We start from the raw sequence: 16,002 nt of genomic DNA, 5'->3' as shown, positions 1-16,002 counted from the left end.
ATCTTGTTCATATTGAAATTTACCACAAATCCGTCAAACGAAGAAGGAAGAGACAGAAGTAGTAAGTCCACGTTGAGTTCATGCTCCAACACCAAATCAAGGGTTACCAACTTCTGTATGAGCCAAATCACTCGTACCCCATGATCTCGGACCGAAGTCCCTTCACGCATGCGACACGTCATTAGCTCCTTTATACTAGCGAACCTTTCAGCCCTCGATTGAGCCCCAAAAAGTTCCTTGAGTTGAACGTGAATGTCAGCAGCATTCACGGTGTCCTCAAATCGCCTCTGGAGTTCATCAGACATCGAGGCTTGCATATAGCATTTGGTCTTGATATCATGGTCCCACCATGTATCAAGCTTGGCTAACTCCTCCGGACTTACGTCAGCTGGTGCTTCCTTCGGAGGAGATTTCTCTAACACGTAGAGCATCTTCTCCGAAGTCAAGACAATCTTCAACTTACGGAACCATTCCGTATAGTTTGCGCCAGTCAACTTATTTTGTTCGAGGATCGAGAAAAGTGGATTACGCGAATTCATCGTATGAAATACTGAAAAGAAACAGACAAATATCAGTGATTGTTTAAGCAATTTACTAAGACATAAAATAGGCGAAATTTATTCTATGAATCTCACTCCCACTATTTTAACGATTTCACTACCCCTTAGTGAAAACGGGAAACTGTTTTCCTTAGTGAGAACATGGAGTCCAATTGACAAACTTATGGTCCCGAATAATATCAGCCAACCATAATTTTCAAATGGTAGAGCCCAATTGCTTCCAAAGCAACCTCCATGTTTTTACCTCATGTCCAATAAGGGCCCAATAATATGACGCCGTTTATTGTGACATGTCAAGATGACCCATCAATATTAAGTTGTGATGGACGGTCGCCATGTGGATCCCCCATTAATATGAGCCGATCCCATGGGAGTTCCACCCAACTTACAACATGTGTCGATCCAATGTACAGCTTTCCGACGAACGGGCCCCCCCAATAATATGAGCCGGACCGTATCCGCGGGTAGCATCTCATACATTGATCGTTGATGGAAGGTAGGAACATTTAAACAAATTTAAATTTCCTTTATTTATCTTGATATCAATTTTAAATCATATTTAAAATGAGGGATTTTTAATTATAAAAATTTGTCTCATCATTTTTAAAATTTTGTATGCTTGCCGGATTCACACAATTATGTCTAAAACATGCATAAAACTATAATATCACATATTATATAGGATGATCGATTCCATTTCTAATCGACCCGTGGTTGCCAATCACGAGTCTTAGTCCAATCCTAGGTAATATGCAGTATGCAATGCAATCCTATTACATTTGCTTCCAATTTACATTTCTTCTGTCTTTATTGTCTGCTGGGCCCACCTCCATCTTCATATCTTGATCTCCCACTAAATCTAATGTATTTACAATAAATAACAATGACAAGTAGGGGATACATTTTTAAGGGGTGGGAACGGGCCATAAACCAAGCCCACTTTTATTACATATGACATTCATATTGGGTCATAAACCAGGCTCATTAATAAAACCAACAACAATAAAACAAATGTAAATTCCTAACATACACCTACAAAATTGGTCATGGCAATCGATCATCCTTATCCAATAACATTTAATTCAAAATTAATTTATTGGATAACATGCAATGGCAATTTAAATTTAAAAAAGATAAAATCATATCTCATACATAAAATCTTATTTTACATATAAAATCATATTTTATCTTTTTATCAAATAAAATCATATTTTATCTATAAAATCCAATTTTATACATAAAATCATATTTTACTCAATATATCCATAAGATCATATCTTATCATCAATTGTACCAAAAATTAATTAATTTCAAAATTCAATTAAAGGATAAAATATTAAAATTTTCCAAAAATTCAAATTTATCCAAAAATCAATTTTAAAATTTTCAGACTCGAACAATTCGATCCGACGCCTCGTGGACCAATCAAAACAATTTTCGATCGGACCAAAAATAGAATTTTAACATATTAAAATTTAATTTAAAAAATTAAAATAATTTTTTTCCGCGGGCCGCCCGGGACGTTCCCGGGCCGGGCAGCCCGGCTGCCCCTAGGGCAGCGCCCAGCGCTGCGCAGGGCAGTGCCGTGCGCTGCCCGGGGCAGCGACCATCGCTGCCCCTCCCGGGCAGCGATCCAATCGCTGCCCGGGTTTTTGCCCGGAAAAAAAATTTTTATTTTTAAAATATTTATTTTGTTTCAAAAACCGAGGCCTAAAAATTTTTGTACAATCGATTAATTTAATCGCTTGATCTGAGAAACCTGGCTTTGATACCACTGTTGGAGAACGCGGCGTTCAGATCAATTATGATTGATACCCGGTGCAGCGGAAGTTTAAAATTTTTGTATGGAACGATTCCATAATGGGTATCAACCTTACGATTAAATTGTGTGCGTAAAAATCAAATAACAATTATAAAATTTTTACCTTTAATCTCGAATCGAGATTTTGGATACCAACAGATTTCTCTTCTCTTGTTGTATATCCCTGGAACTGATGGACGAACTGTTCTTCAATCAGGTCCACGAACAGAGATTTAATCCCTCTGATAGATTGCACTAGAAAATCTATCAGAAGTTTTCTACGAAGAGATTAACGAATTTGATCCGTTAAACCAGACTGTAATTCAAAATCACAGGCTGGATTTTTCTCGAGTAGAGGGAGAGAGGGGGGACGGCCACCTTTAAAAATAGACTAGGGTTTTCGAAAAATCCTTGTGACCTGTTGTGTGTAATTTCTGTACTGCAATAACTTATTTATAATGCAGGCCACTAACAGCTTAGGGCCCATTAGTCATAAGTTCAAGCCCGACAAGCAAAGCCCGCATGTTCAGAAATTAATATAAAATTCATCGTGACTCCGATTGATAAACCGATTTCACCAATGTGCACAGAAACCATTTCTGCACCTTTTAAAGTCAAGATAAATTTTTCCAAATCCGAATTCAGTGATTTCCAAAAATGGCCATCCCTATGTCATTTTAGGAAATCTTACTCCTCTACTCTTAAATAAGAAGTCCAACTTCTTCGTTCATTAAATTTAACTCTTTAAATTTAACTATCTCAACGGGGATTAAAAATCCATTACACTGTGTGACCCTCAATGGTTCAGGGATACAGCTAGCCGTGAGCTCACAACTCCTTGTGACTCGGAACAACAATTTCCGACTTGCCCATCGAATCATGGTATGAGCGCCTAGCAACATCGCCCCATGATTCCCTAGGTATCACTGATAGTGCCTACAAGAACCAGTAGATTTTGGTTAGCGTACAGTACGGTCACTTCATCCATATATCCCGATCGAATCAACAACCATTGGTATATCGAGAGTCGCTCGAGATTCGATAACTATGCAATGCATCTTGAAGATCAAATAGTGACATCGCATGTGCTACTAAGAAACCATTTCTTAAATCACATCATGTACTCTGGCCAGAGATTCGTCACACTAATATCTCCTCAGATCGCATAGGATATCCACACTCGCAAGTATGTGGTGAATCCTTGACAACAAAGCATCGACTCCTATATGTGTTAACTGTACCCAATCCCGACACCTGATGACCCCAATAGAGTCGGTAAACGAGTCAAAGCACAGTACTAGCATATAGAGTCTCAATGATGTCTCAAGTAGTAAGGACTAATGGTGTACAACCAAAATCGCGGACTATATCCACTCGATAAGTGATAACCACTTGGAAAGTCCGGATAGGGTAGTTCGATCATTCATCATATGAATATCCATTTGCATGCTTCGAACATCTCTATGTTCCTTACCAATGAAACGTGGTACTCTGCATCGCAAATGCTAGTCTCAAACTCGAGCGATCCTTATCCTTATTATCGGACGGCTCAATCGACTAGGAACAGTTTAGAATATACAGTGACTATAAGATGTGTTTCATGATAGACATCTCCATGTTCTATCACATCTTACATACACTATAGTATATTCAAGGTCTTTATCAAAACAACGATAGTATATCACAATATCACAATATGAAGAAAGACAAAGTCATTGCCATTAATAAAAGTGTAAATTATATTAAACAACAGATTGTTTATACAAAGAGTCATCAAAGCCCTTAGCCACAAGTTGGCTCACCGGGCACCCACTCTTTCATTAAGTAGAAAGGTATGTTCTTTATCCTTGTCTACGATAGGTGTATCTCAAATGGTGGAAGATTGTTGTATTTCTGGATTAATATTTGAAACAGATATGCAACCTATCCGTGTTTGTAATATACGAGCTGGGCCAGAACTGTTAATGAGAATCAAAGAAGCACAGAAAGAAGGATCAGAATATTCAGAATTATATTGCTATTGTCAGGTCTGGACATCAATCTGAATATCAGGTCAGTGCTGATGATGTTTTATATGTGAATAACAGACTTGTTGTTCCAGATGTTTCAAACTTGAAACAGCAGATATTGAAAGAGGCTCACAGCAGTCGATTCAGTATTCATCCTGATGGCAGGAAAATGTATAATGATCTGAAGACACAGTATTGGTGGAAACAGATGAAAGCAAATGCCACAGATTTTGTGTCTAAATGTTTGAATTGCCAACAGGTAAAAGCAGAAAGAAAGAAACCAGGTGGTCAATTGCAGAGTCTATCAGTTCCAGAATGGAAATGGGATCACATTTCCATGGATTTTGTTACACAACTACCACGTTCATCCAGAGGGTATGATGCCATTTGGGTGATTATTGATCGCTTGACGAAATCAGTATGTTTTATTCCGTACAGAATGACGTACAAACATGATCAGAAGGCAGAAATCTACGTCAGAGAAGTGGTAAGATTACATGGTGTGCCTAAATCTATCGTTTCAGATCGAGACCCTAGATTTACATCACACTTTTGGCATAGCTTTCAACAAGCTCTTGGTACTCAATTGCATATGAGTACAGCATATCATCCTCAAACAGACGGACAGTCAGAGCGGACTATCCAGAAACTTGAGGATATGTTACGAGCTGTAGTACTAGATTTTGGTACTAGTTGGCAAGATTCATTACCACTTGCAGAATTCTATTATAATAACAGCTATCAGACGAGCATTGAGATGTCTCCTTTTGAAGCAATGTACGAAAAGAAATGCAGATCACCGTTGTATTGGGATGATATCTCAGACGTACCAGATGTTGGGCCAGATATGATCCGAGAAATGACAGAGAAAGTAAAGCTTATTCAGAAAAGAATGAAAACAGCTCAAGATAGACAAGCAAAGTATGCAAATATAAGACGACGACCTCTATCTTTTGATCAGGGAGACAGAGTTTTCTTGAAGATTTCTCCATTTAGAGGTACAGTCAGATTTGGCAAGAGAGGAAAGTTATCTCCACGTTTTATTGGTCCATATGAGATTATCGAGAAGATAGGAGATCTTGCTTATCGACTCGCTCTTCCTCCATCTTTGTCTGGTATTCATGATGTATTCCATGTCTCTATGCTTCGAAAGTATCAGCCTGATCCTTCCCATATTCTCCAACCTGATGAAGCTGAACTTGACGAAACTCTTAGTTATTTTGAGCAACCTATTCAGATTCTTGATCGCAAAGATAAACAACTCAAAAACAAGACGATTCAGCTAGTCAAAGTTCAGTGGAGTCGACATGGCACTGAAGAAGCGACTTGGGAGACTGAGTCAGATATGAGACAGAGATTTCCAGAGTTGTTTCATTGATGTGAGTTCTTATTCTGCTTTATGCTATTTATTCTCTTATGTGTATACAGATTATCTATACAGCTTGCTTATGATTTCGAGGATGAACTCATGTCTTAGTGGGGGAGAAATGTAAGGCCCGGGATTATTTAATTTTAATCCAAAAATATTTAATTTGGGAATATTTAGAGTTTAGAATTAAATTCTAATATTCTTAAATTGAAAAGGATTGAAATTGAATTAAATCGCTTTTCCGGGGACTGAATTGCAAATAGCAAAAAGTTCAGGGACTAAACTGCAAATATGCTTATATTTATCTCCTCTTCACGTGTATCATCAGATGAAAAGAAAAGAAAGGCAGAGAAACACAGCTGAAAGGTTCCAAACGCCATTTTCATTGTTTTCATTCCGCAAAAGCTTCGATAACTCGCGATCCGGTAGTCAGAAATTCGAAAGAAATATATATCTACGATCACCGCTCCGAGACCTTCGATTTGGTACAAGTTTCATTCACTTTTCTCAGATTTTATTTTTATGTGAAAGATGGAAAATTATGATTTTACGATATATGCGTATATCAGCTGTACCGATCGTGTATTCGCAGAAGGTTCGGAAAAATACTATCGTTCGGATTTTATATGATTTTAGCAAGCTAAATTCGAACCCTACCTTATCTGAATATGATGTTTTTGATGAGATTGAGTTGATATAATGAGTTGTTGGGATTGATATCTTGTTTTGGATATTGTTTGGATTGCCGGTTTGTAGCCGTTACGCCGTCGATTTGCAAAATGTCAAGACTTTGATATTCTTGATTCAAAGAAGCATGGTTTGAGTTGCATATGATCTTGTTAGCTCTTTAACATGTTATTTCTCAGCTTTCAATTGAAGATTTACGAATCGAGAGTGCCGAGTCGCAACGAGAAGAAGTTGAAGCAAGGTTTGCTAGCATTGTATTTGAGTTTGAGTTGAGAACTTGAGCAACCGTTTGATATGCTTTATCATTGATGTCTTTTCAGACTTGAAGTACTTTCAGACGTGTTATTGAAAGGTATAAATGACAGCTAATCCAGATGGGATAGAACACTCGAAATAGCTATCGTTTCGAGTATTTCCTTGTTAATCACATACTTAATTGTTTATATGTTTTATGTGATTAGATGTTTTACCTGCTTTGCTTGCTTATGTGATTAGTTGTTCAAGATGTTTTATAGCCTTTAATGCATACAGTATATGTTGCATTCATCTTGAACTCCAGCCTAATAAGCACAGAGGGTTCAAAGCCTAGAGTGCATATGACGTTTGGCGGATTGTAGTTGAGTGGCATGGATTGCATCATTCGCTTTCAGAGCCAGAAGACTCTCTATAATTGCACCAAAGTCAGAGGATTAAAATACTTGATGCCACCCCGATTGGGAGTGTCGGTGGTTTGATAGTTATTTTATTCCTCGGGATCCCAAAGAACCAAGCCTTTGATAGCATATTTGATAGCCTATTCTTCAAACATGCATTGCATGTATTTTATAGCATTAGGTGAGATGCTATCTCTATTGCATGTTATGTTGTTTATACTGGGATTTTATTCTCACCGGAGTTATCCGGTTATTGCTTTGTTTTGTATGTGTGCATGGCAATAGGTAGGGCAGGAGCTAGTCAGAAAAAACAAGGATAGCTCAAGATAGAAGCATAGCAAGTGAGGACATGGGTTTTAGTAGCAAGACTTGTATTTTGAGTTGATAAATCATGCTAGAATTGATACAAGAACTTTGTATATTGTGGTTTGAACACATGCTAGTTTATGTATATGATGTTTAGAAGCTTGTAAGAGGTTATAAGATGACATGTATTTGATTTTGTATCATGTATATCAGATTATGTGATTTTTTTTCAAGTCTTGACAGCAGAATTTTAGCAGCAGAAGTTTCTGCATTTTAGGCTCGCTCGATCGGTCGAAATGCACCGATCGAGCGAGGCCATTATTGTGCTAAATAGAGGAGCAAGATTTGTTGCTCGCTCGATCGGTAGAAATTCACCGATCGAGCGAGGCCTTAAATTCTGAAACAGAGCGTTTGAGCATTTGAGCTCGCTCGATCGGCCAAGTTTCACCGATCGAGTGAGACCCTGCCTTTTTAAAAAAAAAAAAAAAAAAATTTGACTCTTGTTTCTATATTTCTTTTGAGTACTTGATTATTGTTAATTACAATAAATTGCCCTAAGATAAGATTAGCAACCCGGGTCCCCACAATGCGCATCTTCATTCTCTTCCAATAACATTAACGCAGCTGCATCGTTCCATAACCGCAAAACTCCTTTAATGTCCATTTTTCCTACAAATAAAATCCGGGGAGTGAAATGCAAAGCATGAAATAAAACATAAATAAAACACATAAAACACACACGAGACAATATGAATGCATGTCAAATAAACCTAAAAATAACACAAAATAATGCATATAAAATGCACTTATCAGTGGGCATGTGGTTTCATGGGCTCTAAAATCTAGGGTAGTGGGTTTGGACTTGTTCATCCCATAACTAAGCAGTTGAGTGTGGACTGAGTTTTTCCAATTAAGGGGAAATTTCCTAGTTTTCACACTCAAAAGCATGTGTATTCTCGTATTTTCTCATTGAAAGTTGTTATCGCTCACGTCGTTGGTTGTTTTGTGGATACCTAATTCAACGGGACAGTTGCAGGTTTCCCAGAAATTGAACCTATGCGTAGTAGGTGACCAAGACTTAGATGCAGGGGTTACCAGCAGCTTAGTTTAGGTGGGATTTTTGTTATTGCAATGTTTTCATTTGGTTGTGTTAGTTTTAGCTCTGGGTTCAGTTGTTACCGGTTGTATTCTGTCAGTTTAATAATTACTTAAGTTTTCATAATTATCTCTAATTGTATTTCTATTTAAGTTAAATTACAAGCTTAAATATCTGCTCAGTAATTGATCTAGAAAGAGTCACTACATAACATTAGAAAACTAGTAAATAAAACCCAATTTTATTAGATTTAGAAACATTTTTTTGTCCAAATTTGACTCAATTTTACACAATATTCAAAATGATATCATGATGCTACAAAATATAAACTTTAATGCATACAAACGGAACTTAAAGAATTAAAAATTAATGATGTTTTATATTTTAATTAATTTTATTACCTTCTCATCCATGATTGATACACATATGGGAGAAAATTTGGAAACTGAAATTAAAAAATTTTTACAAACACTTTTACAAATCCAAAATAAATGTATGAGCAAAATTAACTATTGAATAAAACTTAATATTCATCTCATTTCTTCACTGATGGTCAAATAATTCATTATATTTTTTTTCAATTACCAACCTTAAACATCTCTTATATTTGAAACTTTGTTGAAACTTCAAATTTTTTTGTGAAATAAATAAAATTGTTAGCTATTTACTAAAACATTTGTTTCTTTACTTACAATTTTTTACTTTTTTTCAAAAAAAAAATTTAAGTAAATAAATAAGCAGGTGGGGTGTATTTGTAATTTCGATTTTAATCTGAACACAAATGGTGAGCTTGAATATTCCTTGCAAGTCAAATCAGATGTATATAGATTTGCATTGGCCGCCAAGCTTCATCATCTTCATACGCCCACGCCCAGTCCCTTAACCTGCTTGCTGTTGGCTTCTAATTTTGCCATGGAGATCGCTCGAACTACAACATTTTTTTTCACGGCCTATTCGATTCAACCGGATTTTGGTTGGAATAGATCCAATTCTTTTTGTATTGCCAACAGTTCTAGTTTTGCCCGCAGGAATAAAATTGATCCCAGAAGGCCATTGATTTCGAGGCAGTACTGCTTGATCAGAGCAAATTTGTCCAATGATGGTGGTATTGCTGTTGATAAGGAGGGAAATGATGATTTTATTCTTGAAGACATCCCGCACCTCACTGATCACCTTCCCAATTTGCCGGTATTATTTGATGTTACATATTGTCTATCATGTTATTATTTATTCAGTATTTATTGTATATTTGGGTGTTCATTTGTGTAATTTTCCATTTGAGTAGTTGTATCCTAATCCTTTGAAGAAAAGCCAAGCTTACGCCATCAAGTAAGTCGGCTTCTTACTCTTGAGTGTTGTGTTTGCCAATTTTTTGTATTAAGAGGAATCATTCATCGCTCTTCTGTGGCAGGAAGACATTTGTGAGCCCTGAAGATGTGGTGGCGCAGGGGGTAGAAACCTTTTCACTCTTGACGTTGGCTGACAACATTATGTATATCTGTGGAAATTTAATCATTTGAACGTTATTTTTTGTGTTTAGATAGTTGTTCAGAAGGACAGTCCAAGGGGAGTACATTTTCGTCGAGCAGGACCTCGAGAAAAGGCATGCAAACTTTCTAAACTAGTTAGATTGACATTGTTGCTAATTTGCGAGAAATGGAAAAGTGGTGTTTCACCCATACGCTGTCTAAATATTTGTTTTTCTAAATTTAGGTTTTCTTTACACCAGAGGAAGTTCGTGCCTGTGTCGTGACCTGTGGAGGTTTATGCCCAGGAATTAATACAGTTATACGTGAGATAGTATGTGGTTTGAATTATATGTATGGAGTTGATGATATTCTAGGAATTCAGGTAATCTTCTTTCTTAATCTTTCGTTCTCATTATCTCGACCTTGGAAGTTTGAAATAACTCAATGATAGGTTTCTTCACTTTTTCACCTAAGTTGGTGATAGAGTTCTCATTTCTATCTAATCATCCTTAATGCGTCCTGCCCATTATTGTTGAATAGCATTTTGTATGCCCTATTAATGTTATCACTTCTTAAACAACTGATATCCATTAGTGTTAGTAGAAATTCTGTAAATCAAGATGATGGCTTTCTGCTTCATGGCTTGATGTTGGATCTATAACATAAAAAATAATAATAACCATGTCATGCTTTCGATCTTTGACATTTCTTTGTTATCATGCCTGAGTTTTCATAAGTGGCCTGTTTAATCTCTTAGTCCTTACGAGGCAAATTGTCTTTAAGTTAATGCAGTATCCTGTCAACTTGTCGGTAGTTAATCTCACCTGACTCGATTAAAGGTGATGACAACTTTCAGGGAGGATATAGAGGGTTCTATTCAAAAAATACCATTCAATTGACACCGAAATCTGTAAATGATATCCACAAGCGTGGTGGAACTTTCCTGCAAACTTCCCGAGGAGGTCATGATACCAACAAGATAGTTGACAATATTCACGACCGGAAAATAAACCAGGTGTTTATATTTTAACCATAAAGCTGTTTTATTAATTTTGGAACTGCTGAAAATATTTATGGAGTCCAGGTTTACATAATTGGAGGCGATGGTACTCAAAAAGGGGCTGCTGCAATTTTTAAGGTGTTGATTTTACTTTCAAGCTATTTTCCTAATACTTCTGTGGAATGCTGATTTATATGCATTGAAGGAAGTGGAGAGGCGTGGGCTCAAAGTGGCAGTAGCTGGAATTCCTAAAACGATTGATAATGATATAGCTGTGAGTTTTACGTTTCTGATCTTTTGCTCTTTTCACGCTAAACCCCGGATTTGTGATCTTTTATATTAATTAAAAATTATGATACCATCCTTGTCGATGTGTGTGTGATTCTAAACTTTAAAGAAACCATGAAAACCCATGCAAACATCAAGTTCTTATCATAGTGGGAGGTCATCATTTTAAGCATTTCCAAACACTACCTAACACTGCGAAGATTGTGTTGTGATTTCGCACGTAGGATCGTGTTATGGGTCTAGAGACTGGTCGATCGTGAAGATCGGTGATCTCTTGGTGCTTTGCAGTCTTTGGGCCTTGTTTGCCTATGGTGAACATGGTTCAGGGCTCATGGAAGAGAACCCCACGATCTTATAACTCTTTTTTTTTTTGACGTAAACGATCTTATAACTCTTGGAGTCTTGGTTATGGAGAAATGATCAAGTTATTATTCATCACCAATAGCCGTATTTATACATAAAATAGAAGATAGACTCCTTACACTCTATGGACTCAATAAACGAACAAGATAAGACCAACTAAGCCTAGGATAAAGAAAAAAACGAGATAAACCAAAGCCTAAAATTCAAACGTAACAAAAGCAAGACTCCCATGACTCCAAAACTTCTTGTTGCCTACCTTGAACTTCCCATGTGTGCATACCTGTAAACTGTCTTTTTGGGCCGAGCCCATGACAGATTGCTTATCTTAAACCTAAATATTAGGGTATCTTAAATTGGGTACACCTGTTAGGGCTGAGGATTTTGACCCAATACATATATTCCCCTGTCATTTAAACAACTGATAATTTTAATGTGTCATTATGAAAATGTCTTGGCTCATGAAAGTGCCTAATTTGGCATCATTGGTGTATGATTGTTTCGACCTTGTTGAGCTGAGGTGCCACGTGCAGAATGGGAAATTCTCTTTACACTTGAATGGAAGCGGCAAATTTTTGACATAAGTTCTTGTAGATTCTAAGTTCTAGGTTCTGCTGTGATTGTGATTATCTTGATTATATTTAACTCAATTTATGAGGAACTACATCTTTTGGATGTTTTTTTTTCAGTTTCTTGTTTTTGTTCCTGTAATGCAATAAACAGGTTATAGACAAATCGTTTGGCTTTGATACTGCCGTGGAGGAGGCTCAAAGAGCAATAAATGCGGCACATGTGGAAGTTGAGAGCATCGAAAATGGTGTTGGAATTGTGAAACTTATGGGTCGGTACAGTGGTAAGGGGATTGAACACTGTGAAAGCAGCTGATGGTATCTTGGTGCAAAATTTGCCCACTAATGTCTGTTGTACTTTTCATGATTGCGTAATTATTCTGCAGGGTTCATTGCCATGCACGCAACTTTGGCCAGTCGAGACGTGGTAAGAAAACCTTGAATCCATCCATCTGAAGCACTCCATTGTTCATTTCTCTCTTTTATTCATCTCAATCACGGAAAATTGTATATCATGTCATTAGTCATATAGGTTGGTTTGTTTGTTTATTTGTGTTTTATATATATATATATATATATATATTTAATCTGCTGTTTGATGTGTTCATCTATCTTAAAAATTTTGCAATAAGATTATCAACACTGAAAGAAATGTTGGAACTGTGGTTAGTTTGCTATTGAAAATTATAAAATACACCATTACCATTATAAGACAATTATCGACATTACGGAAGATGACGTACTAGTTATGGACATCGAATATGTCAGAGGGGTGTGACTGCACCATAGTTTTAACATTGTTTGGCCTGCTTATAGTTTTTAATTCATGACAGGATTGTTGCTTAATTCCAGAATCCCCATTCTATTTGGAAGGCCCAGGTGGGCTCTTTGAATTTGTTGACCAAAGACTCAAAGAAAATAAGCATATGGTAATTGTGTTGGCTGAAGGAGCGGGACAGGAATATGTTGCTCCGAATTTGCATGCTGTCGGTGAGAAAGATGCATCAGGGAACAGGCTACTACTATTGGATGTTGGCCTCTGGTTAACACAAAAAATTAAGGTATCCTGCAGATAATATCATATGCATATGCATGTGTGCACATCTTTAGTCAGTTCAAATTGTTTAATAAAAACTAATTTTAATTGAATATGCTGGCCATTTTGGCTCTGTATTACTTGTTTCTTCTCGTAATCATGGTCCTTGAACTTCAATGTTTCATATAAATAATAAAATAATGTGATTTATTTTGTCATTTTTTCCCATTTTCTGAATCTGTCTTTCACCATATTAAAAGTCTGTTATATGCATTTATATGAAGTAAATTTCAGATAGGTAATAACATGTACGGATATTCTTTTCAAGATAAATTTGGTTAGTCTCCATTCATCATCAGAATCATCTTGTAAACATAATTATATTGCCATTCATGATGCTAAGGAGCTATGTCCTGATATTGTGCAAGTTCTTGCCTTGCATGTGTACGTAATATGTTATATATCAAGGTCTTGATTTCTGTTTGAGTTTTCTAATAATTCTCAGTGCATCTAAATTTCCTGTTCTTGTTTTGTTTCCCAGGATCACTTTACAAATGTCCGGAAGATGGAAATAAATATGAAATATATAGGTAATCAAACTTTTACATGATTTTTCCTAAACTTTGGCCGATCTGCTTTCGTTTGGTCACTCTAGGATGTAAATTTTGTATATGGTTTTCATATTTGTCTTGTAACAGTCATAAAATATCTTTACCTTTTTTTATTCAAAATATATATATATATATAGAGTTTCTTTCAAGTGCCCACCTACCATGCCCACCAATGATGTGACACTATTTTATTGGATGTGATAAATTGTAGGTCCAATAGAATAGTGCCACATCATTGGTGGGCACTTGAAAGAAACTCTCTCTATATATATATATCTTTACCTTTTCGTCTATTAGAGATTGATTAATATTTACCTCTGTAATTGGAGATTTTTGCTGTGAAATTTTTGTTCTGTGTTTTTTTCAATTGTTAATTCTTGCGTGATAGTGGCTATATTTTGAAACGTCATTAAGTGAGTGGAGATGGCTTAAATAATGGTCAGAAAGTTACGAGTTCAAATTCAATTCATCAGCAATACCTCATGTAGATAGCTTTAGTGTCTTAACATTTCTGGAAGCTTTCACAATATATATATAACGTGCCACTTACAATTAAATATATTGATGTTTCAGCTCGATGCGGATCCGATTTTTTTGTTAATCCGTTCTCATTTAGTTGCAGGCGCACACACTTTTTAAATGCATATTTCTTGCGTATTTTTCTTGGGAATAGGATATTATTTGCATTAGTGAACTGTCAACTTCTGCATTTTGTTAGGTCTTAGTTTTATCTCACCAATTTTGGAACTCATTCTTACTGTCAATTATCATCATCCATTAAAGTCCCGTGAGTGGATGAGTTTATCCTTGAATATGTGCTTGTCCTTCTAACTTTAAACTTCTGCTTCTCAATGTATATGAAACTTCTGCAGATCCTACATACATGATTCGAGCCGTTCCAAGTAACGCGTCGGATAATATCTATTGTACCCTTCTTGCTCATAGTGCTGTGCATGGAGCCATGGCTGGATACACTGGATTCACTGTCGGACCTGTAAACAGCAGACATTCTTATATTCCTATTAGCGTAAGCCCATTTTACAAATAATATTAAATATTTTGGAGTATTTGTTATCACATGTATTGGCAGACATGCTTTTGATTGGAAGAGATTAGATAAACAAGGTTTCCCGAATTGTGTGCCTAAAACATGTATTCTTTGCCTTTCGCTCAGTTTGCATAAAAAAAATCGAATGTTTTGGATGTATACTCCGATTAAATTGTTTGCTTGGGTCTTTCGACCAAACTTTTCTGATTTAGCAACACTGATTTCTTACAAGCATGTGCTTTCCATATTTCAGCGAGTAACAGAGACTCAGAACACCGTAAAGTTGACCGACAGGATGTGGGCTCGGCTTCTCACTTCAACAAATCAACCTAATTTTCTCCGAGATTCCGAGATTCTACCGGATGGAGTTAACAAGCAGGTTATTGATGAAATCAACAACTTGAAGATTACTCCGTCTTAAAACAACCTATTCATCCTTGTTGATTCCCTCCCACTAAAGTAATGCACGCATCAAACAAAACAAATTCCTCATGGCCTCTTACTCTCTTGCCGAGTATGTTGATGCTCATTTCTATTGTGATAACGGGGCAAAGCTGCATTATTCTTCATCATGTAGTTTTTAATGAGCCGAGGCATATGTGTCCCTCAGACTAGCAAAACTCATAGATATTTGTATTTTTTAAGTGTCATAGCTATTAGTCCCGGATATACTATCGTCTTTTTGTCCAAATTTTTGAGTTAGGTGTTAAAAAATTTTATTATTTTTTGTGGAGATACTATGAATAAACCCATGTATAATGTGATCAATAATGATGAATTTAATTGATGTAACCCTGTAAAATTGGGTGAGCTGGGTGGACAATCTTTCGGGTGAATGGATCCTATGTTGTGAATAGGGTGAAAGGCCTTTATTGGCCCAAAATTATGTGGGACTCATATGATTTGCATGTGAGGCCAATTGTTGGTCACATAGCTACAGTGGGGTATTGCATCCGCTGTAGCATCGAACTTTCGTTGTGAATACTCTCGCCTTGGGGCAGTGACTCGGGGTGGGATGATCTGAGAATACTCAAATGAGAAAAGTTAGTGGGACGTCGGAAGAGCTTTCGTCGTGGTTATTTCGATATTCAAGTCAGTGAGGTATTAACAAAAAAGAAAGATAATGCTAAAAAAATGAGT

The 16,002-nt window shown here is 36.5% G+C and overlaps 1 protein-coding gene across 1 annotated transcript; it reads left to right on the top strand.

Annotated features, from left to right (window-relative positions):
- The first annotated feature begins 9,282 nt into the window (after positions 1 to 9,282).
- LOC140859914 (ATP-dependent 6-phosphofructokinase 4, chloroplastic-like) lies at positions 9,283 to 15,672 on the top strand. The gene is made up of 14 exons (XM_073262531.1): positions 9,283 to 9,669; positions 9,767 to 9,810; positions 9,893 to 9,932; positions 10,022 to 10,084; positions 10,195 to 10,332; positions 10,807 to 10,965; positions 11,035 to 11,088; positions 11,156 to 11,224; positions 12,322 to 12,451; positions 12,554 to 12,594; positions 13,001 to 13,228; positions 13,745 to 13,793; positions 14,687 to 14,841; positions 15,116 to 15,672. Exons 1-14 carry the CDS (start codon positions 9,394 to 9,396, stop codon positions 15,281 to 15,283), a joined length of 1,614 nt encoding a protein of 537 aa, XP_073118632.1. The 5' UTR covers positions 9,283 to 9,393; the 3' UTR covers positions 15,284 to 15,672.
- Positions 15,673 to 16,002: the final 330 nt, after the last annotated feature.

Source organism: Henckelia pumila, chromosome 4 (assembly GCF_033568475.1).
Source record: "Henckelia pumila isolate YLH828 chromosome 4, ASM3356847v2, whole genome shotgun sequence".
NCBI classification, from domain to species: Eukaryota; Viridiplantae; Streptophyta; class Magnoliopsida; order Lamiales; family Gesneriaceae; genus Henckelia; species Henckelia pumila.
Note: the sequence above shows the minus strand (reverse complement) of the source record. Positions and strands in the feature narration are given on the sequence as shown.

Excerpts from the sequence above, each read along its gene's own strand:
- LOC140859914 (XM_073262531.1), top strand. The coding sequence starts at position 9,394 with ATGGAGATCGCTCGAACTACAACATTTTTTTTCACGGCCTATTCGATT. Across the intron at positions 13,229-13,744 it reads GGTTAACACAAAAAATTAAG|GATCACTTTACAAATGTCCG; the intron begins GTATCCTGCAGA and ends TTTGTTTCCCAG. Across the intron at positions 14,842-15,115 it reads ATTCTTATATTCCTATTAGC|CGAGTAACAGAGACTCAGAA; the intron begins GTAAGCCCATTT and ends TCCATATTTCAG.